The sequence below is a fragment of the Mustela nigripes genome, chromosome 13 (assembly GCF_022355385.1).
Source record: "Mustela nigripes isolate SB6536 chromosome 13, MUSNIG.SB6536, whole genome shotgun sequence".
NCBI lineage: Eukaryota > Metazoa > Chordata > Mammalia > Carnivora > Mustelidae > Mustela > Mustela nigripes.
Genome location: NC_081569.1, coordinates 5,513,437 through 5,534,652, shown reverse-complemented (window position 1 = coordinate 5,534,652; position 21,216 = coordinate 5,513,437). Strand labels below are relative to the sequence as shown.

General features: G+C 49.9%; 2 protein-coding genes and 1 long non-coding RNA gene across 4 annotated transcripts in view; 2 read left to right on the top strand and 1 right to left on the bottom strand.

Annotated features, from left to right (window-relative positions):
• The window catches only part of LOC131998696 (uncharacterized), a 21,349-nt gene extending 12,109 nt beyond the window's left edge, over positions 1-9,240 (bottom strand). The window contains exons 1-2 of the mRNA XM_059371173.1: positions 8,892-9,240; positions 7,457-7,995 (exon numbers count right to left, since the gene is read on the bottom strand). Of these exons, the coding sequence (XP_059227156.1) occupies positions 7,457-7,995; positions 8,892-9,240 (888 nt within the window). The remainder of the gene's footprint in view (positions 1-7,456; positions 7,996-8,891) is intronic.
• LOC132029074 (uncharacterized) lies at positions 1,725-5,231 on the top strand. Its single transcript, XR_009407688.1, has 3 exons — positions 1,725-1,924; positions 4,024-4,103; positions 4,760-5,231. It is a non-coding gene; the product is annotated as an uncharacterized LOC132029074 (long non-coding RNA).
• ZNF710 (zinc finger protein 710) overlaps positions 8,305-21,216 on the top strand; it is a 66,875-nt gene continuing 53,963 nt past the window's right edge. Inside the window, exon 1 of one of the 2 annotated variants that reach the window (XM_059371568.1) lies at positions 8,305-9,040. The gene's annotated coding sequence lies outside the window, so the exon portion shown is untranslated. Of the gene's footprint in view, positions 9,041-14,782; positions 14,873-21,216 lie in introns of those variants that run through there. The other variant, XM_059371572.1, reaches the window with a different exon arrangement.

Sequence of the window (21,216 nt, the reverse complement as noted above, 5' to 3'; positions counted from 1 at the left end):
CCTGGGATCACGACCTGAGCCGAAGGCAGAGGCTTTAACCCACTGAGCCACCCAGGCACCCCAGTAAATAAAATCCTTAAAAAAAATTTTTTTTTTTTAGTAGAACTTCTCACATACACCATTGATTTTCATAGATCTGGTTCATCTTTGGGTTATTTTCCAAATTAACTCTTTATCCTTTTCTCTTTTATCTAAAAGCAATTCTGGAGAATTTTGAAGAACCTATTGCCATTCATTTCTAGTTTCAGCATATTGTGAATGAGGGATGTGATCCATACGAGGCCTGTATTTCAAATTTACTGAGATTTTTCTTTACGGTCGAAAATTCCACTTTTAAAATTATTCTGTGGATCCTGGCAAATAGGTTGAGTCTAACTTACAGCCCCAGCCAACAGGCAAAATATCTTCAGGAGCCGGGGGTGGAAAGCGCAAAATGTGAGCAGGAAGTAAGCTTCAAAGGGGAAGTGATTTTGATAGCAAAAGGACAAAGAACTGGCTTTTTTCTACAGGAACAACCGAAGGCCAGGCTCTGTGCAAGGCCCTTGGCGTGTTATTGTCTCATTCAGCAGTGGGATAGGACAAGACTTCGGACTGGGAAACTGCCGCATAAGGAACTTCCTAAAGTCTATTCCCCTGTTCAAAGCGTGTCCCCCGCTTGTTTCCCTGAGCTGATTCCCACTTTTCTTTCAAGACTCATCTTAAACGTCACCACTTCTAAGTAAGTCTACCCAAAGATAAGAGCTGGGTCTGCCTCTTCTGTTCTTCATGTAAGTCATCACTAGTCCTACCTGTGTCACCCTTTGTTGCCTGGGAGACCCCTGAAGGTGGCGGGCACTTTGTGGGTTCTCAGTAAATGTTTGTTGATGAAGCAAAGATTAAAGGCAAAAGCAGGAGACCAAAAAGAGAACTCATGTCTGAAGATTTGACACAGCAAAGCCGTCACGCTATGGTCCCTACCCCTCCCCAGTCCCTGCGGAGCAGGTGATGCCTGGGGGTTTATAGGTAATCATACTGACATTAAAAGCTTGTCCCATTTGCAGAGTGCTTTGCTGTCTACACAGCATTCTCTTGCATGCATAGTTATCTCTTCTGATCTCCAGGAACTTAGGTTGTCCTAAGCCCATTTTCTAGGCAGTGAAGCATTCCGAGACTGGGTCTGGCCAAGGTCACACAGCTCGCAAGCTGCCACAGCCAAGAGTTCCTCGACTCCATTTGTGGCCACGTTCAAACTTGAACTCTGGTCCCTCCTGACATTAAAGCCGACACACGCATACACACAAACACCCAGACACACACGCACACCTCCCCGCCTTGGTCAGGAGTATCAGTTCCTCCCGTCCTGCTCATCGTCAGGGCCTCACAATCGTGTCTTTCTTTTCCAGACAACGTGTTCAATTGATGCCTTAAAGGAAATGTGTGAGCGTGACCCCCGATGTTATATGCTGATTCTTTCATCCATTCTTATGGACAGTACACATTGGCTGAGCCAATGTTAACGAAGAGAGCGCCAAGCACTCGGCAGGCCTTGGACACTGTGACCCAGGTGTAGAACGAGGAGGACAACTTGGAAGGTCCTTCAGGGCAGCCCTGCCCACAGTCCAACCGCCACGTCCAGGCCTGCCTCCTCCTCCCCCAGCCTAGCAGTTTCCACCCCACGCCCTCTTTATCTCCCTTCATAAAAAGCCCCATTCTCCTTTTGCACAATACACTTTCACAACAGATAGTCTATTCAACCCAGAGCCCAAATCATCAGCAACCAAACCGCTGGTTCCTCTTTCCTCCTAGGTCCTCAAACATTTCCAAGGGAGGAGGCAGAATTACATTCTGCAGAATTCACTTGCTGTTTGCTTGACTGTTTTCTCCTACGGAGTAGAAGCTTCTTGAAGGCCTGGACTGGGTCTTTTCGCCATTGACTATGGAGGGGGTAAGAAGCCTAGATCTTGCTCTGTAAATATCGGTCACTGTTTAAAATAGTATCATCAACATAGAAAGTTGTCAAATACTCTAAGAGTCAAAGATGGAAATAAAAATCACCTATAATTCCCACAAACAGAAATAACTTTTTTTTTTTTAAAGATTTTATTTATTTGCCAGAGAGAGAGAGAAAGAGAGGGCACAAGCCGGGGAGCAGCAGGCAGAGGTAGAGGAAGGTATTGGTACTGGGCTCTGCTGAGCAAGGAGCCCAATGTGGGACTCGATCCCAGGACGTTGGGATCACGACCTGAGCCAAAGGCAGACACTTAACCCACTGAGCCGCTCAGGTGTCTCCAGGAATAACTCTTTTAAACTTGTATTTCCTTCCTAGTATTTTATATGTGTTTTGGGGGATAAATAAATGTTATTTATTTACACATATTTATAATTATATTAAACTTATAATAACATTTATAATATTTAAATTTATATTGAATTTATATGTGTAAAACATATAAATATGTGTTTCGGGGATAAATATGTATGCATACATAAATTTGTACTAAAATAGAATTCTGACACAGATCCAATTTTGTATCTTGCTTCCGATGTTACAAACATTTCCCAGGTCATTAAATATTCTTCAAAAACATGGTTTTTAGAGGTGGCTCACCACTAGTCTTGGTTTCTGCTCAGGTCATGATCTCAGAGTCAAGGGATGGAGCCCGACATTGGGCTCCATGCTTAGTGGGGAATCTGCTTGAGATTTTTTCCATCTCCCCCAACCCATGCTTTCTAAATTAATTAATTAATTAGTTAATCAATTAAATCTTTTTTTTTAAAAACATGGTTTTTAGTAGCTATATAGTATTACATCAAATGTGCATGCCCTAACTTCTTTAAAAATTTCCTCATTGTTGAATACTTGGATTATTTCCATCTCCTTTTTTTTGTTTCTAACTTTTGCCAGCATGAGCAACGCTTTAATAAACATCCTTCACATGCATTTTTGTTCACCTTGCTGTCTTTCTCTCAGACTTCTAGAACTGAAGTTACTGAATCAGAGTAACTTTTAAACTCTTGATCTCTAATATCAATCAATTTTCCAGGCTTCGTACTAATTAGCCTTCCCATAGCAATACCTGTCATCACTGTGGCTTTTATGTGTTTATTTGTTTTTAACTGTTTGGTGATCCTGGCAGTTTCCTGTTTATGGTCAGTGGCCGTGTTTCTTTGGGCATATTTTTATTCTTATATTTATGCAAATAAGGCCAGTTAAGTTACACGAGGGGAATGAACGCATGCAAACATGCACCCTGGGTCACAAGAAGGGGGTGGGAGCGCTGGATTATCTGATGTACCTGTCATTACTCTGTAAAAAAGAGTACTACTGGAAAAAGAATGTGCAGATGTTAGACGTTCACCCCATCTAACCACGCAGACTATCGCTTTTCTTTGGGTTTGCTCTGGAAACCCTGGTTATTCCCAAATTGTGTTGCTATACTTCCGAGGATTTTGAGTCATTGCCCACCTTCTGTGGGACCCCCGTCCCCGCCCTAGTTCTCAGTGATTCTCTGCCATTTCTGGGTCTCCTGCCACTTAACCTGTCCTTCGGGGCCCCAGACATACCTTTGCTTTCCACGGCTCTTTTAGTTCAACCCTGGGGTCTGACACCAGATTCCAGTAAGAGGTTAGATACTAAAAATCCAGTATTAAATACTGCAAAGTGACCAGTCATACTTTTTCAAAGGTCAGTTTTAAAAGGTTTAGTTCTGTCAATGAAAGAAACAGATTTTAGGGGTGCCTGGGGGGCTCAGCTGGTTAAGTATCTGCCTTCGGTCCAGGTCATGATCTCGGGGTTCTGGGATTGAGCCCCACATCAGGATCCCTGCTCCGCGGGGAGCCTGCTTCCTCTTCTCCTCCCTGCTCATGCTCTCTCTTAAATAAGTAAATAACATCTTAAAAAAAAAAAACAAACCCACAAACAAACAGATTTTAATCTGTTTGTTTAACCTGCTAATCTCCAAGCCGTTACTCTGGTGAACACATCCATTGAAACACTGGAAGAGCTGTGTTTCATCCCTTTTCTCAGTTTACAACATTCCTCAGATTTTCAGGGATGTTGATTACCAACGAACGTTCTGGAAGGCCTGTGGCATGCACACGTCCTCCCTCAGGAGACCACGAGGGTGAGTACACCTCATAATAACAAACCTTCCTTCCCATTTTGGCTCTTAGGCGGGGAACCATGGCAGGCCCTGGAGATGCCACCATTGGCTGCTTCTGCCTCACGACAGCTGATTTCTCCCTCCCTAGTGTGAATCTGGAGGCTTCTTTCCTGGGCTGGGGCAGGTCAGGGGATTTGGCTCAATAGCACTGGTGTCTAACTGTGCATCTAGGCCCTTGCTGGGAGCTCCTGACATTCACGGAGGCATTACAATTTACGAAATGCAGCATCATGAAGCCCCTGTCATAAAAGACTGCTTTTACTCCTCCCAATTCCCCCCAGAAGGGGACACTCCTGAAGTGTAAAAGGTGTCAGAGAAGGATGTGGGTCACCTGTCCTGGGGTGACCTCCTGGTCACGGGACCGGGGAGGTACATGGAGGGAACAGTTGCTCTAAAGAATAGGTGAAAACAGGGGTGCCTGGGTGGCTTAGTGGGTTGAGCCTCTGCCTTTGGCTCAGGTTGTGATCTCGGGGTCCTGGGATGGAGTCCCGAGTTGGGCTCTCTTCTCAGCAGGGAGCCTATTTCTCCCTCTCTCTCTGCCTGTCTCTCTGCCTACTTGTGATCTCTCTCTCTCTCTCTGTCAAATAAATAAATAAATAAATCTTTTTATAAAAAAGGAATAGGAGAAAACGGACGTCCCGGAAAAGAATTCTCAAATGGGAACTCTGGCTTCCAAGTCCGGTTCAGCCACACCACAGCTGTGGCCTTGGAAGTTTGCTTTAACATCTCGGCATGTCAGTGTCCTCCTATGTGAAATGACGACCAGAAGCCGACATCCACCTGGCACTCGGGAGCCTGCACAAGTATGTTCATTGGAGCGGGTCCATGAAAGTGAAAAACTGGAAACATCCCACAGTGCAACAATTCGTTTAAACAAATGAAGACACACGCACACCATGGAACGGTATCATCCGTGGGTGATGACGTGGATGTTCATACACAGGAAGGATATTTGTGGCCCATTACCAAGTAGAGAAGTTGTTGTAGTTCAGTAGGCATAGCGCTATGTCATTTTTGTTAATTTTGTAAAAATAAGATATTTACACGTATCATCATTCATCTGTTTAACAAGATTTACTCTGCACAGTTTCACTGGGATGTGCATTTACATGCGGGTATATGGGTATAAATGGTCCAAGGATCTCCACCAAGATACAATGTCTCTACAGGGGGTTCTTTTTCTGTTGGGCTTAGCTGGTTTTCAAATTCTTTCACAATGAACTTGTGTCATAAAGAAATAATAGAGATATAAAATGTTTACAATGCAGAAGCTGGAACACCAGGGTCTGCCTCCAACCAGGGGCATTTTGGTGGGGCCAAGTTCATCTGCTGGTTGCTTGGGGAATGAGGAACCCAAGCAAAGGCCTGAGAGGTTTTAAGGGAATTCATTTGGGCTCTGGAGGAGTCAATAATCTCTTTTTCTCCCTCTCTCCCCCTTGTTGTGAATGTCTGTGTCTACTTCTCTCCGCTGAGCAAACACACCCAGGTGTCTGCTCCTAGGGGCCCTCCTGGATTTTAGGATTCCTATTTGTTCTTCGGGCAGGCCATACAACTCCACTGATCAGGCAAGGCCTCTGGAACTCCGGTCTCTACATTCCAGTCATGTTCAGGAGATGATACCCTGGGCATCCAGATCAGACATTGGTGTTGCCCCAATCCCAGTCACCCACCGGGACAGGGGCCATCTTCGAAGGAATGCTTCTCCCCCAGGGAGCATATCACATTTCTGACACCGTGAGTCATTCTGGTTTCAACCCAGAATGTAATGTCACTTCCAGGTTGTATGGGCACCTCCCCTCCCTGTCAGTCATTCCCTGATTTATAATAATGAATAAAAGTTACCATATATCGGCATTTCTGTCCCAGATCCTGTGCTGGGCATGGGCTCGGGCAAGGCTCACAATAACTCTGTGAGGGGCTTTCATCCTCATTTTACAGATGAGAAAACTTGGGTCAACTTGCCCAGGGATATGAAGCAAGTAAGCCTGGGCCCTTCCAGGCCCAGTACAGGAGTGACCAAACTGAGTCTATCATTTCACTGAGGCTGCTGTTACCCAAGTTCTTGAAGCTAGCAAGTGGAAGAAGTTAAAATGTGCTGTATCTCGCACAGATAGGGGCCCCCCTCCCCGACTTACGCCCTAACACACTCCCCACTGGCCCCTCCCTGACTTGTGTGCCTGCCGGCCCTCACTCCCCACTCCCCCCTTCTACTCCACACTACAGCAAATACTTGTGGCAATTCCAAGAATCTGTAAGAATGTTCTCTTTTGCCCTGGGGCCTTTGGACAGGCCGTACCTTCCCACGCATTTGCCTGGCACAGGCCTACTCATTGAGATGCCACCTCCTCCAGAAAGCCATCCCTGATCAGCCCGAGTACCCTTAGGGGCTTCCTTGGTTCATCCTGGCATGTATCACACAGCATCACGGTTGCCTGTCCTCTCGCCACTTTCCCTCCCCTGCAGGGCTGCGAAGCCTAAGGGAGGGCCACTCGTGCCGATGGCAAGGTCCTCAGCAACCAGCACGGTGGTGGGCACAGAGGAGGGAGCCAGTAAGCATTTGTTAATTGAATGCTTGATTATCAGAGCTGTGTTCTGCTTTGTTTGGAGAACACAGCTTAGGTGCACTAAGTGGGATATAAAATGACAGCAATGTGGCTTCCTGTCTATCCTATTAAGAGGGCATAGTGGGCGAATGCTTTGGGGTCATCCTGGGCTCAGCGCTCTGATGTGAAAACCACGGTGTCCTCCTTTGCTAAAGCCAAGAAGTCTTGGGCTCCTGTTTTCTCACTCCCAGGCAGAAACAAACCATGTTCTGAGTGACTGGAGTCACTGCTCACAACACCAGGAGCTGGTTTAGGGTGGGGCGCGGGGCAGTGGCCTTGGGGCTCCAGTCTCTAAAGGCCAGGGCCTCTGGGCTGGGGGGAAGGGTGAAGAGTGGCAGGTCCTGTCCCCGGGAGGCTGCAGTCACTGGGGGAGAGACAATGGGGCTCAGCATCTGCTCCTCGCTGGGAGAAGGGACCCTCCAGTGAAAAGCCAGGGAGAGCAGGGAAGTGTGGGAGGAATTGATGAGGAGAAGGGGTGGAGCCAAGGCGAAGCAGCCGGGAGGAAGGAAGGGAAGGGGAAGGAAGAGAGGAGGGAGGGGTGAGGATTCAGGCTTTCCTTCCTCTCGATGACCTGGTCCTGGGCTGCAGCCGCTCTCTGGCATTGTTTCCTGCGGAAACCCTCGGGGCCCACGAAGACCTCACGTTTCTCCCCAGCCCCTGGCAGCAGCCCCCGTCCAAGGGTCAGGCATCCAGCAGGTGCTCAATACTTACTTGGGAAAATGAGAAACGTGGCCAAGTTTGCTCTGGGAACTTTTCCCTTGTCTTCTCCCCACTTCTCCGGAGAAGCTGAGGGTAGAGCAGGTCTTGGGAGCACGCCCAGGCGCCCCATGAATAATTGACCCTTCCTGGCGGCTGTGCCCGGCTCAGTCCGAGGACTCGACACCGGCCCAGCGTCTGAGTCAAGAAGCGGCTCCGAGTGGCGGGCGTGCCGGACGTTGGGAGGCCGAGGGTCCGGCCTACCCGGGAGCGGGGTCTGAGGGAGGCCAGGCTGTGCCAGAGGCCGCGGCCCCGCGGGGAGGCGCTGGGGCCTGACCCCCCGCGCTGCAAACGGCCACGCCTCGGCGCCCCCCAGCCGTGCGCCCGGTCGGGGGTGGAGGGCCGAGGCCCAGGCCCAGGCCCAGGGATGGGAGAGCCCACGGGGGGCCGATCCCTCCTCCGAGCGCCTCCTCCGAGCCCCTTCTCAACCCGGTCCCGGCACTCGCAGCCCGCGCCGCTCCCTCGAGCCTGGCCGTCCAGGGCTCTGCAAACAGCTGTTTAAAGGCTCTTTTACAGTTCAGTGCTCTGCGGGGATGTTTGTTCCAAGCCCATCTGCCTACTTTAAAAATATATAAGTAAAGAACACACCCAGCTTTCCACCCCTGGCTGGGGAGGGGCGGACTCGGCGGCCCCCGCCCGCACTTCGGAAGGACCCGGCACCCAGCCGCCGCCGCTGCCCCCGCCCCCACCCCCACCGACCCTCCTCTCGGGAGGACGCCCCGGGCTTCCCAGGGGGGAGGGGGCACGCAGCCCCCCGGCCCCCTTTGTGCGGGGCCGGGCCGGGCCCCCCATTTCCATGCGAGGTTCTGACGCTCCCCCTCTCCCCCGCTTCAGTTAATCTTTGTTCCCCTTTTCTGCTGAGAGGAGAAAAAAAAAAAAGAGAGAGAAAGAAAGAAAAGGAGGAAAAAAGGCGTGACTTGATTTTCAAACGAAACTCCCACAGCAAACAAAACCCTTTTAGAGAAATAAGAAAGGAGGAAGAAGGAAGAAAAGAGGGAAGAAAAAAAAAAGGAGAAAGAAAACCCTCCAGGCTTTCAATTTGAGTGGGAGAGTTGAACCGAAAGAAAGAGAAAGAAAGGAAGAAAAATCCTCTCTGCGGTAGAAAGAGAAAAGAAAACTTGGGCTGACAAGAGGGGGGTGCTGGGGGGGTGGAAGGAAGTGAGAAAACAAAAGAGAGATAAAAGGGCTGCTTTTCTGTCTCTCTTCCTCTGCGAGCTGGGTTAGGAGGAGCTGTTTTGCATCCCTTCACGTCAGCCCTGCCTCATTCCCTTCTTCCAGGGAGGGAGAGAGCGAGCAGGAGGGAGAGAGAGCGAGAGAGGAGAGGGAGAGAGAGGAGGGAGAGAGAGAGAGAGAGAGAGAGAGAGAGAAAGAGAGGAGCCGGAGGGAGGGCGGCAGGAGCAGGCGGCGGGCGCGCGTGGAGGCGGGCGGCGGGCGCGCAGCAGCAGCCCGGGCGGTGGGCAGCCAGGAGCCCCCGGCCCGGCCCCGGCCCCGGCCCCGGCCCGCCGAGGGCCCCAGCGCAGGAGCCGCGCCCGGAGCAGGGTGAGTGTCCCGCGCGGCCCCCCGGCCCCCTGGCCCCGCAGCCCCCGGGCGGCGCGCCGGCGGGGGCGCGGGGGGCGCGGGGGTGGGTCGAGGCGGCCGCGGCCGACCCGCCCCCCGCCTCTCCCCGGGGACGGCCGCGCGCAGGCCCGCGCCGCGCTGCAAACATGTCGTCTTTTCCTTTCACTTCCACATTCCCTCATGCCGGGGAGCTGGAGGGAGAGAGGGAGAGCCGGGGAAAGAGGGAGAGATGGCGTCTGGGGGGTGGGGGGGCGGGGAGGGGGAGGGGAGGGAGGGAGGGAGCGAGCGAAAGAGGGCGAGAGCGAGGAGAGCGCGCGAATGAGCGAGCGAGCGAGGAGAGAGAGAGGGAGAGAGAGAAGCAGAAATGAAAGGAAAGCGCCGCGGTGGCGGCGGCGGCGGCGGAGCGGGAGGCCGGGGAGGCGGCGGCGGCGGCTCCCGGGCCCGCACGTGGGTGTCCCGGCGCCCCGCGCGCTCCCCCCACACCCGGCCCGGGACTCAAAGTTTCACCCCCTCGCCGCGCCGCCCCGCCCCTGCGGCTGCCCACAAACTTTATTCTCCGGGTGGCGGGGGGGGGGGGGGGGGGGGCGGTTGCTGCGCGTCCCCGCCGTCCCGGGTGGGGGGCGGGGGAGGGCCGAGCGCGCCGCCGCGGAGGAGGTGGGGGATCCGGGGCGCCCCGGAGGGCAGCCGGCGGCCACACGCGGTGCGCTGCTGGAACCCGGCCGGGCCGGCGTCGGGGCGCCCCGGGCGGGGGACCTGTTGAAGGCGCTCGCCGGCTGGCGGGGTCCCCACGGCCTGTCCCTAGGCTCCCTAGTTTCACTTCCCTTCCTCGTCGCCCCTCTCTGTCTCCTCGCGGTCATTTTCCTAATTGGACGGAGCTGTGGGGTGTGATCGGCGGCGTCAGATTAGGGGGCCGGGAGGCTGCCGGGTGGGCGCGGGGACCCGGGGACCGACGGGGCAGCCCCTGCAGGCGCGCGGATCCCACAGATCCGGCCCTGGTGCCACCGCCCCCCGAACTGCGGACTTGCTAACTAGTGCGTATCGGGTTTTTTTCCAACTTGCCTTTTAAGATGACTTTTATGGTCGCTGCAACTGCTTCCCTCCAGTCTGAGCTGTAGTTTGGGAAGATTTAAGAGCCCTGGGAGGTGCTGGCGTGGGTTTTAACTAACCCGAAACGGCCCTTAGTGTATTTCTAAGCTCAGCGTTGGTTGGGGCGAAGGCAGAGCCGTAGTCTGGGTGCGTTTTCACAGGGACCCTGCGAGGTGCTCGTCCTTCCCTGTCTGAGCGGTCCGCGAATGACCGACCATCCTGGTGGCCCACCTTTGAGCTGCAGGCTGAGCGCCCTAACTGTTAAGAACGCCCTGAGCGCCTTTATTTCTATGCAAAGTGGAAACTCCTAGCCGGTGTGGACCTGGAGCCGACGGAAACGGTTCCCGTGGGCGCCTGGGAAATTCACAAAAAATTCCCCCACAGGTGTGCAAAGCAGGACTTTGCACCATTGGGGGTCACCCAGCCAACTTTGAAGCTACTCTTTGAGTTCTGCCTTTGTACACGTGTAAGCAACAACAGTCAAAGTTCATTTCTTCCAAGTAGAGGGCCCTGGCCCTGCACCCCGATGTGCTTTTCTGGGGGAAGGGGGCCTTCAGAGTACCGGGTCTTATGGGAGAAGGGAAGAAAACCACCCCGAATTGTCATTAGACATAAAACATGTATTTTTAGTGTTTGTGATTAAGCCAGGGGCCTGTCCAGTTTTTGGGGGGTGACCCAGTATGATCGTACCTTTCTTGTTTATTTTATTTGTTTATTTATTTGACAGACAGAGATCACACATAGGCAGAGAGGCAGGTGGGGGAGGGGGAAGCAGGCTCCCCCACCCAGCAGAGAGCCCGATGAGGGGCTCGATTGGGGGCTCAGTGTGGGGCTCGATCCCAGGACCCTGCGATCATGACCTGGGCCGAAGGCAGAGACTTTAACCCACTGAGCCACCCAGGCACCCCAGCTTTCTTGTTTATTTTAAAAGGGAATATTGTTTTCTAGAATTTTCTTGATGCCTTTATCAACTGGCCCATGAGCCACATGTCACCCTGGGCCAGGCACCCACCTGACCCTAATTGATCACCTACAGCTCCAGCTGCATTCCCGTGCTCCAGACACCTGCAGGACCTGGCTTTCTCACTCAAGGGCAATGGGAGTAGAGCTGCTTTCTTTTGAATGGGGGGGGGGGGCATTTGGGTCACATTTTCTTTCCTGTGGTTTCTCCTGGTTGCCCACTTGTCTATGGAGGGAGTTGCATTGAGTTGAAATGGGGATAGGCGCTCACTCTTCTCCAGGCAGATTCCTAGGTGAGTCCTTATCCTGTGGTGTGTGGCCGGCAGGTCATTTGTTCCGTACTGGGGTCCCTTCCATTCCAACCGGGCATTTCCTACCAGGGAGACTTATTTTAGGCTCGCCGTCTGGAGACAAGGAGACAGACAAGGTCTGGAGCCGTTCTCAAATTGAAGGAAGGGAGACTAATGGGACCACCGGAGATTTTGCATGACTTCTATTTTAGGGTTGCCTTGGGGCCCAGAGATATTTCTATCAGAGTCTGCTTAAAAAGTTCAAGTTTGAAGTTAGACGGGAGTAAATAATGGAGAAGGCGGGTGTGTCTCAGAGGGCGCTTGCTCACCACCGGGTCCCAGGCTCATGTTGCTGAATGAAGGCATCTCTGCGTCTGCTGAGTCTCCTGTTAATGATGATGGTTGATCTCAACCCTAAGACTAAGCTGGAAGACACGTCAGAGATTTTCTAAGAGATACCGAGGCACAAGAAAAGCTCCATGCCCAGGGCCACACTCTGTGGGCAGAGTCAGCATTTGAATGTGAGCTTCTAGAGTCCATGTCCAGTGCTCTTCAACACAAGGCCATGGCCTCTCTTCCTGCGGGGGGTCCCGAATCAGGCTCTGTCCAAAGAGCATGGCTCTGAGAATAAGAAAACCATGGGTGTATGCTGCCTGCAGAGGACAGGTAGATGGAACGCCTTATTGTCCGGGTGTGTTGCCCATGTACTGTTCTGAAGGGTTTGACAGGCCAGCGGTGACTGCTGGGGGGAACTAGAAGCAAAGACCCCCAGTTCCGTGGGGCAGCATTTCATCAACAGGATGTCCCCATGTCACAGTCAGCAGTTTGGGATCTGGCCTGCTTTCTTCCTGCTTTGTACTCATGTACGATTTATTTAGGACTAATCTGCCGTGAAGAATGGGTGTGAGGAAGAGTCAGAGGCCTGAACTGGTATCTGTTCATGGGCCAGACCTCCTCCTAGAACATCAGCTCGTGAGGGTAGAAAGTCTGTGTTCATTGCTGAGCCCCTGTGCCCAGAGCAAAGCCTGGCACATGGTGGGCCCTCTGTAATACTTGGCGAGTAAGTGTACTGGGCACTGGGAAAGAGACCTCCCTCCCAGAAGGAACCCACGAGTGACACACAGAGGCGGGGATGGGAAGGTGATTGATGGAACCTGCAGAGTTTTGCAGTGAGTCATGGCTTCAAACAAGCTCCAGACAGGTAAGGCAGGAGGAGCTGGGAAGAGTCGGTCCGGAATAGGTGGAGGCACTGGGTAGAGATTGTGCAAAACAACAGAGAGATCTCAAATTGCACTGCATAGACAGAAAACAGTAATAATCACGTATCTGAGGCCGGGCTTGTGCTCTTTGTGTATGTCATGTCCCTTCCTGTTCCCATTTGGCAGATGGGGAAACTAGAGCATAGAGGAGTTGAGTCACTTTTCCCAGGGCACAGAGCTGATAAACTTGAACCCCGGCTGTCTGGCTTCGGACTTTGCCTCCCTGGCAACGAGGTCAGGCATCTGTCCCCACACCAAGGAGCTGAGGCCTCAGAGCTTTGGGGTTCCTCAAAAGGGTGGCAGCAAGAGAACTCAAAAAGGAACATTTGGTCTGTAGTAGAGTGAGGCTGGTCAGGGCGCGTGCTCTCTGCTCCCACAGCCAGAGCCCACACTGTGCTCCAAGACCATTCACCCAAGGAAGACGCTAGGGAATGCTTCTTTGAGAGGCCTAACTATCCCCCAAGCAGAATGGCTAGTACCAGATCTGGGACTATTTTGCTCCTGATAAACATTTAGATGTTTTTCTTTTGAAGTATCCTTTTCAGCTTAAATTTTAGTTGGGATGTATTTAAAACTGCTGGGAATCCTAAAGCTAGAAGTATCATCTGTTGGCCTTTGAGGCCTCCAGAAGGTGTTTTCCATGGGTGTAAACTTTCCCTTTCTTTTTTTTTTTTAAGATCTTATTTATTTATTTGACAGAGAGAGTACAAGCAGGGTGAGGGAGAAGCAGGCTCCCCACTTAGCAGGGAGCCCAATGCGGGACTCAGTCCCAGGACCCTGGGATCATGACCTGAGCCAAAGGCAGTCACTTAACCAACTGAGCCACCCAGGCGCCCCCAAATGTTCCCTTTCTACTCCAGGGTTCTGGGCCAGGGTCTCCTAGGCTCCCCTTTCATTGACAGTATGATTTACCAGTCTCTGTGCTGGGCCCGACCTCATGCAGCTTGTAGTCTCCCTGGGAGACAGACACTGAACTAATAATTATACAAATACTCTTTAATTACAGTTGTTATAAACGCTTCAAAGGGAAAATGGTACAGAGGCCGTGGGAGCCGATAATCAGGGATGATGGAGGAGAAGGGAGCTTTCCTGAAGAAAGGCCATTGAAACAGCCACGGGAAGGGTGGGCAAAGAGGCTTTTAGCCAGGGTGGGACAGTCCATTAACCTTGACATAAACCCTTTCTCTTCTAAGCGGTCCCGGCACCCCCAGCATCAGCATCGCGGCCCAGGAGCCTGCCAGAAGTGCAGAAACTGCATTTTCATGCAACTCACCTGCATGGTACAGTCTGAGACATGCCAAAGGAATCCAAGTACTGAGCCGGCAGCTTGTCAGCCATGAATGAGTGGGGTGGCCACTGAGAAAGTTACTTCCCTGGTTAATGAGGGAATTAGATCATCTCATGAGTTCCTCCTGGCCTCTGTCATCTTTGGCTTTTGCTGGTTTGCACTCTTTCCAAGCTTATTAAGAACAAGGGCCCGGGCGTCTGTAGCTTCCACCTCTGCGGGGGCCTGGTGGGGGTGTGGGAGGGCTCAGCAGGCACGGGTCCGAGCCATGGCCTGCCGTCAGTAGATGCTGCACAAGCGGCCCCACCATCGAGGGCTGTGGGGAAGGATCAGAATGATTCGCAGAGAGCATGTGCAGCTTTGTTGCACGCAGAGAGATGGTCTTAAGGTGACCCAGGGAGGATCTGGCCTGAATCAAGAGCAAAACGGGCAAGGGTCAGAAGGGCTTTGGGGAAGAAAGGTGTAACATTTCTGCCGAAAGCGGAACCTGAAACGGGGGAGTTGCTCAATAGCCCATTGCTTGTGAACATGAGACTTAAAGCCTTGCCACAGAGTTTCGCGCCTGAGATCCCCACATCAGTGTAGAGAGGACCGGCGGCGGCGGGGGGAAGGGTGGCGGGGAGGGGGTACTTGAGTTGCATGTGCACCTGTGCCAGGGGTAACGGGGGTGAGCGTGCACTTTGCACCCAGAGCACTCGCCAGCTTCCAAGGGGTCTGTGGTCTCCCGGAACTAGGGGCAAATGCCTTTCTTAACCAATCTCCCCAACTCTCTTAGGACACAGCACTTGCCAAGGACTGGGCCCCGTGGTAAGCACTTGCTGTATATCTGGTTGAAGAGCTTTCCGGAGGTCAAGTGTCAGAAGCAGGCCCGGCACTGGACAGTCGGGCCCCAGAGCGTCCCTGCTCACAAAGCCTCTCGTCGTTAACGGGGCAGGTGAGACTAGGGGAGAATGCTTCTGGCAGAACAGAGGTGGAGGTTATGGAAGTCCCTACGATTTCCGGTTAAGTGTCTCCCGGTTGCTCATGCGCAAAACAGAAAGGTTTTTCCCGAGGAAACAGGTTGCACATTGCACCAGGTTGCTGGGCTAGCCCATGAGAGCCTGTGTCACTGTTGGGCCCAACTCATTTTTGTTTGCTCAGGATAAAAAAAAAAAGAAAGAAAGAAAGAAAAAGAAAAACAAATTAGAAAACAAGACGGCCAGGCTAAATTAAAGATTCTAGCTTTGGGCGGGAGGTGCTCGAAGACATGCACTGTCGAATAAGGGGTGAGTTGGTGGCAAGAGACTGGGGTAGATTCCAAAAGGGGGATTAAAAGATGTGAGAAGCCAAAGCAGGGCCAAAAACGTATGTCGAATCAGCAGCTTCAAAAAGGTAAAATGACTGGTTCTTACTACTTACTAATTAATGTGTGTAGCTCAAAGACCTGACCCTTCCCCCATCCCCAGCGCCTTACCCCCAAGTACAGAAGCCTTTTGTTTTCTCTTTAATTCATTTCTGTGTTGTGTGAATTTTTATCAGTGTGTATTATCTTTCTAATTTATATATTTATAAGTGGAATAAAAGGACTAGTAGAAGTGGGTTGACCTGTACGGGGGTTTTAATTCTGTCTTCTGCAACTGATATCGTAAAGGCGTTTCTGATATTAAATCTATACGCTCTATTGTGTGTATATTTTGGAAGTACTGAGAGACGTGTTGGAAACGTGAGGATTTTCAGTGCCATCGGAAGCTGAGGGTAGCGGATCATGTTGTGGCCCGACTGCTTTCCCTTTCTTCCTTCTGTAGCCCCGGTGTGTAATACTTAAGGGGATCAAAATCAGGGAAGAATGATCACACAGAAAGCAGGAGTGGGTCCTCCCTCCAGATTTACACGGGAAGCTGTAACTTCTGTGACGACTCTTGGTGATGTGTGGTTTGTCTTCTGGGTCATGTTTGAACGCCTTCCATGACCCCATCCCGTTCCCAGTGGGGCAGTGGTGGGATGGGCCTCCAGATGGGGAGGGCTCTCCCGTGTGCGTTCGGTAAAAAGCAAGAGCCAAGCTTTGGTGTTGGTTTTGTGCACCATATCACAATGTCCTCACAAGGACCGCATCCCCTCCGGCCTTCTGAAAAGCATCAGGTAGGTACCCTTTGGGTGCTGACGGGGCTGTTAGGCTAACACATACTCTGTGATTTTTTTTTTTTTTTAAAGATTTTATTTATTTATTTGAGAGAGAGACAGTGAGAGAGAGCATGAGCGAGGAGAAGGTCAGAGAGTGAAGCAGACTCCCCATGGAGCTGGGAGCCTGATGTGGGACTCGATCCCAGGACTCCGGGATCATGACCTGAGCCGAAGGCAGTCGTCCAACCAACTGAGCCACCCAGGCGTCCCACTCTGTGATGTTTGATCCTGGGGCCGCACCTCCCATCACCAGCCACAGACCACGCGTTCACTGTGGTCTTGCCATTACCTGGAAGCAGGTCAGCTCTGACATTCAGGATTCTTCCCATCCCCTAACACTCCTGCCCACCCCTGCCCCAAGCTGGGACGTCAGTGCCTACCATCAGTCCCACCCCTACATCCCCTGTGCCCTGCCCCAGCTGCCTCCCTAGGCCTGTGCACCCCACATTCTCCTTTGGCCCTGCCTCTCCCTAATTCCCATATCACTCTCTCCCCCCAGGACTTCAGAGAAGAGTTCACCCTGTCTGTCCCTGCTTCCTCTCTCCCACTGAAACAGCTCTGAAACAGGAGACCATTTAACCCCCTTCTCCTCCCTGCTCTTACAAAGGCCCCTGGCCCACCCCCCAGATCACACCTGGCAGCCCGTTTAAGGGCCTCTACTTACCCGACTTCTCTGTCCCAGATACTTTCATGGAGAGTGTTGGCTTATCACTCGGGGCTCTCTCCCTGCCTCTCTGATCCTACTGTTTTCTGCCATTCCCTCCTCTCCTGGCAACAGTTTGGTGCCTCTGCCATGGCTCTCTGCTGCTCGTTTCCCTTCCTTGGCTGTGGTTTCAGACTCTTACCCTATGTCCCTGTCTTCATGTGTCCTGTAAACGGTCCGGAGCTGGGTTAACATTGGTTTTAGTTTTAGATATGTATGGATCTCTTTCTGCCATCTTATTAGTTTGTGCTTTCTCTTTCTTCTGTTTCTGAGTCTTCATTCATTCTTTAACTTTTTAAAGACTTTATTTTTAAGTAATCACTACTTCCATCATGGGGCTCAAACCCACCACCCCAAGAACAAGCGTTGCGCACTCCACTGACCGACTGAGCCAGCCAGGCGCCCCTGTTCATTTTTTCTAATTGATTAAAAGTTTTTTTTCTTTCTTTCTTCCCTTCACTTTGTTTTTTCCTCTCCTGTGTTGCAGGTTATACACTGTTTCTATTCTTTTAATGCATGCAGACTGTAGAAGGTATAAAATTAGTTGGTGTCTCTATCTTTTCTCAAATAATGCAACGACCTTGGAATGCTTTATGTAAAGTCACTGTTGTGACACATTCAGTTGTCACACAGGGGTTTAGATACATCTTGTTTCTCTCTTTTCAGTTCCACAAATGAGGCAATTACTTTTTTTTTTTCTTAAAGAGCGGGAGAGGGGAGGGCAGACGGAGATGGAGAAGGAGAGGGAGCAGACTCCACGCCCACCCAGTGCAGAGCAGGACCTGGGGCTCAATCTCACGACCCTGAGATCGTGACCTGAACTGAAATGAAGAGGGAGGCTTAACCGACTGAGCCACCCAGGCCCCCCGGGGAATTTATTTGTAATGTTCTGTGCAGTTAACCTTTGGTTTGATTTTCCACCTGTTTTCCATTTTGTTTACTTAGATTTCTCCTTGCATCTCAGACCTACTTTCTGAGATCAGAACCCCATGTGGTGAAGACCTTTAGTCATAAACTTTTCAGTTTCTGTTTGGCTAAAATCGTGTGTCATCCTTGTTGTTAACGCATTGTTTTAGTGGGTATAAAACATTAGCTTGGTAGCTATTTTCTCTGAGTATGTAAAGTTAGTATTACAGTCACGCCTGGGTGGTCCGCTCATGGGACTCTTGATTTTGGCTCTGGACATCATTTCAGGATCCTGAAATCTGGCTCCACTCTCAGTGCAGTCTGCTTGTCCCTCTCCCTCTCCCTCTGCTCTCCCCCTGCTTGTGCATGAGCACTCTCTCTCTAAAATAAATAAATAAAATATTTTAAAAAATAAAGTAAATAAAGATAGTATTCCATTGTCTTCTTGCCGGTTGTTGATGTTGAGAAATTGGTAGCACAATTCTCAAGTATTATCTTCTGCCTGGTTGTTGTTGATGGTGGTGGTGGGATGTCTGTGTGTGTGTGTGTGTGTGTATGTGTGCACACGTATGCACACTCATTTGTATGTTCTGTAGTTCATTATTATTTCCTTAGGAGTGGTTTTGAATCTCTTTGGCTAAGGATTCATTGGGTGAAACCAAAGATTGGTGACTTTTATCAGCTCTAAAGGATTTTTAGCAGTTAACCTCTTGGAATGTTATCTTTCCATTATTAGCTCTCTCTGGTCTCTCTTTTGGGAACTCCAGTTAGATGTAAGGTAGATCTTACTCTGTCCTCTATGTTTCTTAACTTTCATTTCATTTTCAGTCTTTTGGGTTTTTTGTAATGTTTTCTGGATAATATCTTACTTGTCTTCCAACTCACTAATTCTCTCTTTAGTTATCTCTAACCTTCTGGTTAACCCTTCCACAGAAGTATTGTTAGTATCAATATTGACTCACAAATTTTAATATTTATTTGCAGTTACAATTTTTGATGCTCATCCTTTGAGTTTTTAATCTGGATAATTATATTTTTTATTTCTTTGTTTCTATTTTATCCTTTTCTGAGAACACATGGTGGTTTGTGTTTTTTAATAATCTCTTACTCCTTACTTGTGTTAATTCCCCATTTTATTAATCACATTAACTATTCTTACTTTTGGATTCTGTATCCGATAATTCCAGTCTCTAAAATGTTTACAGGGACACTTCTGTCCTACGATGCTTCTGCTCATTCCCACTCTTGAGGGCTCGCTTCTTATGTGTTTCATGATTTTTGCTTTTGCTTTTAAGATTTATTTATTTATTTGAGTGAGAGAGAGAGAGAGAGCATGCATGAGGGAGGGAGAAGCTGAGGGAGAGGAAAAAGAATCCTCAAGCAGACTCCCCGCTGAGCACAGAGCCCAAGGCAGGCTCTGACCTGAACCAAAATCAAGAGTCACATGCTTAACCAAGTGCTTAACAAGGTATCCCTGTATGTTTCATGATTTTTTTTTTAAGATTTTATTAATTTACTTGAGAGAGAGAGCACAAGCAGGGGAAATGTCAGGCAGAGGGAGAGGGAGAAGCAGGTTCCCCATAGAGCAGAGAGCCTGTCGTGGGTCTCCATCCCAGGACCCTGGAATCGTGACCTGAGCCAAAGGCAGACGCTTAACCGACTGAGCCACCCAGGGGCCCCATGTCTCATGATTTTTGATTGTGAGTTTATGTTTGTTGGAATTCTATCTGCGAGGATTATTTGAAATACGGAATGAGAGTTCTTTCTTCCACAGAGGATATGTGCTTTCTACCAGACACCTGAAGGCCCTTCAGATGGGTCCATTTATTTATAATTCTTAGTGTGCTGTCTCGAGGGCTTGGCAATGACCACAGATCCTCAGAGGAGCCTTTTTTTTTTTGAAAGCCCACCCATAGCAACACGAAACCAGATTACTTCCTTCCTAATTATATATGACCAGACACCCTACTTTGTCTCATTGTTTCCCTATTGCCAAATAGTTTCTCTACATATTTGGACAAAGTCCTGGTCATGCCAAGCCAAATTAAAAACCATGTATCTTCGGAGCCATCCCTTGCAGAATCGACCTGTTCTCCCACATCCGTTGGCCCCTGTTGCCTTACCCCTTAGTCTGTAGATGTGCGTGTTTAGACCCCACATTGGATTCTGAGTTTCTGGAAAGCTGGGAGCGGTGCCCTTTATTTCTGGAACCCCAGCACCTGGTGCACTGTTGGCCATCGTAGTTGCTTAATAGAGACCTATTCATTGAGCAAAATCAAGTCTTGTCTTCTTCTTGGATAGAATTAAAAAAAAAAAAAATCGAAGCACAAACCTGCCCCATAGTCTTAGATGAGTCCAGTTTACTTTTTTGGATCTCTGTATCCTCAGCTGTAAAATGAAGGGATGCTTCTGAGATCTCCACTTGTTCTGGGATTCAGCACAATTTGCATGATTGTCCGTCATGATAACATGGATCAAGTCTTGGCTCACAAGTGGAATTGAGGGATGTGAGAGCCATGGAGAGAATGAGCATGATTTGAAGCAGCTGGGCAGGATTTGAAGAGGAAAAAAGAGAAGGGACTCAGAGGCAAATGAAAGGTAATTTGATATGAATAAAGATGGCATTTTAAAATGTGTGACTTAAAATGACAATTTGATGGCTTTCTTTAAAAAATAAACAAACTAAGGGCTCTGGGTGGCTCAGTGGGTTAAGCTTCTGCCTCTTCTGCTTCTGGTTGTTGTGATCTTAGGGTCCTGGGATCAAGCCCCGAATCGGGCTCTATGCTCAGCAGGGAGCCTGCTTCCCTCTCTCTCCCTACCTCTCTGCCTACTTGTGAGATATCTCTCTCTCTGTGTTAAATAAATAAATAAAATCTTTTTTTTTTTTTTTTTTAATGAACACACTATAACACAATAAATTTCAGATGGCTTAAAGATGGTAAATATAAAAAAATGAACCCAGGAGATACTATGGCTTAAAACCCAGAAGCCATAAAAGAAAAGATTGACATATTTATACACAAGTAAGAAATTTCTGTGTGGCTAAAATCATCATAAATGGAATCAGAAGAGTCTCCTAGTTCTCAAAACTAGAGAACATTTTTGCAACATAGGTCATAGATAGAGTGGTTTCCTTAATATCTAAAGAGCTCCTACAAATCATTAGGAAAAAGACAGTCAGCTCAACTTTTTTTTTATGTTTTATTTTATTTCATCTTTTTATTTTCAGGTAGCTCTAGGGTCAGCGTTGGGCTCAAACTCATGACCCAGAGATCCAGTCACATGCTCCACCAACGGAGCCAGGCGTCCCTCAACTCAATTTTTTTTTTAAAGATTTTATTTATTGGGGCACCTGGGTGGCTCAATGGGTTAAGGCCTCTGCCTTCAGCTCAGGTCATGATCCCAGGATCCTGGGATCAAGCCCCACATCAGGCTCTCTGCTCAGTGGGGAGCCTGCTTCTCCCTCTCTCTCTCTGCCTGCCTCTCTGCCAACTTGTGATCTCTCTCTC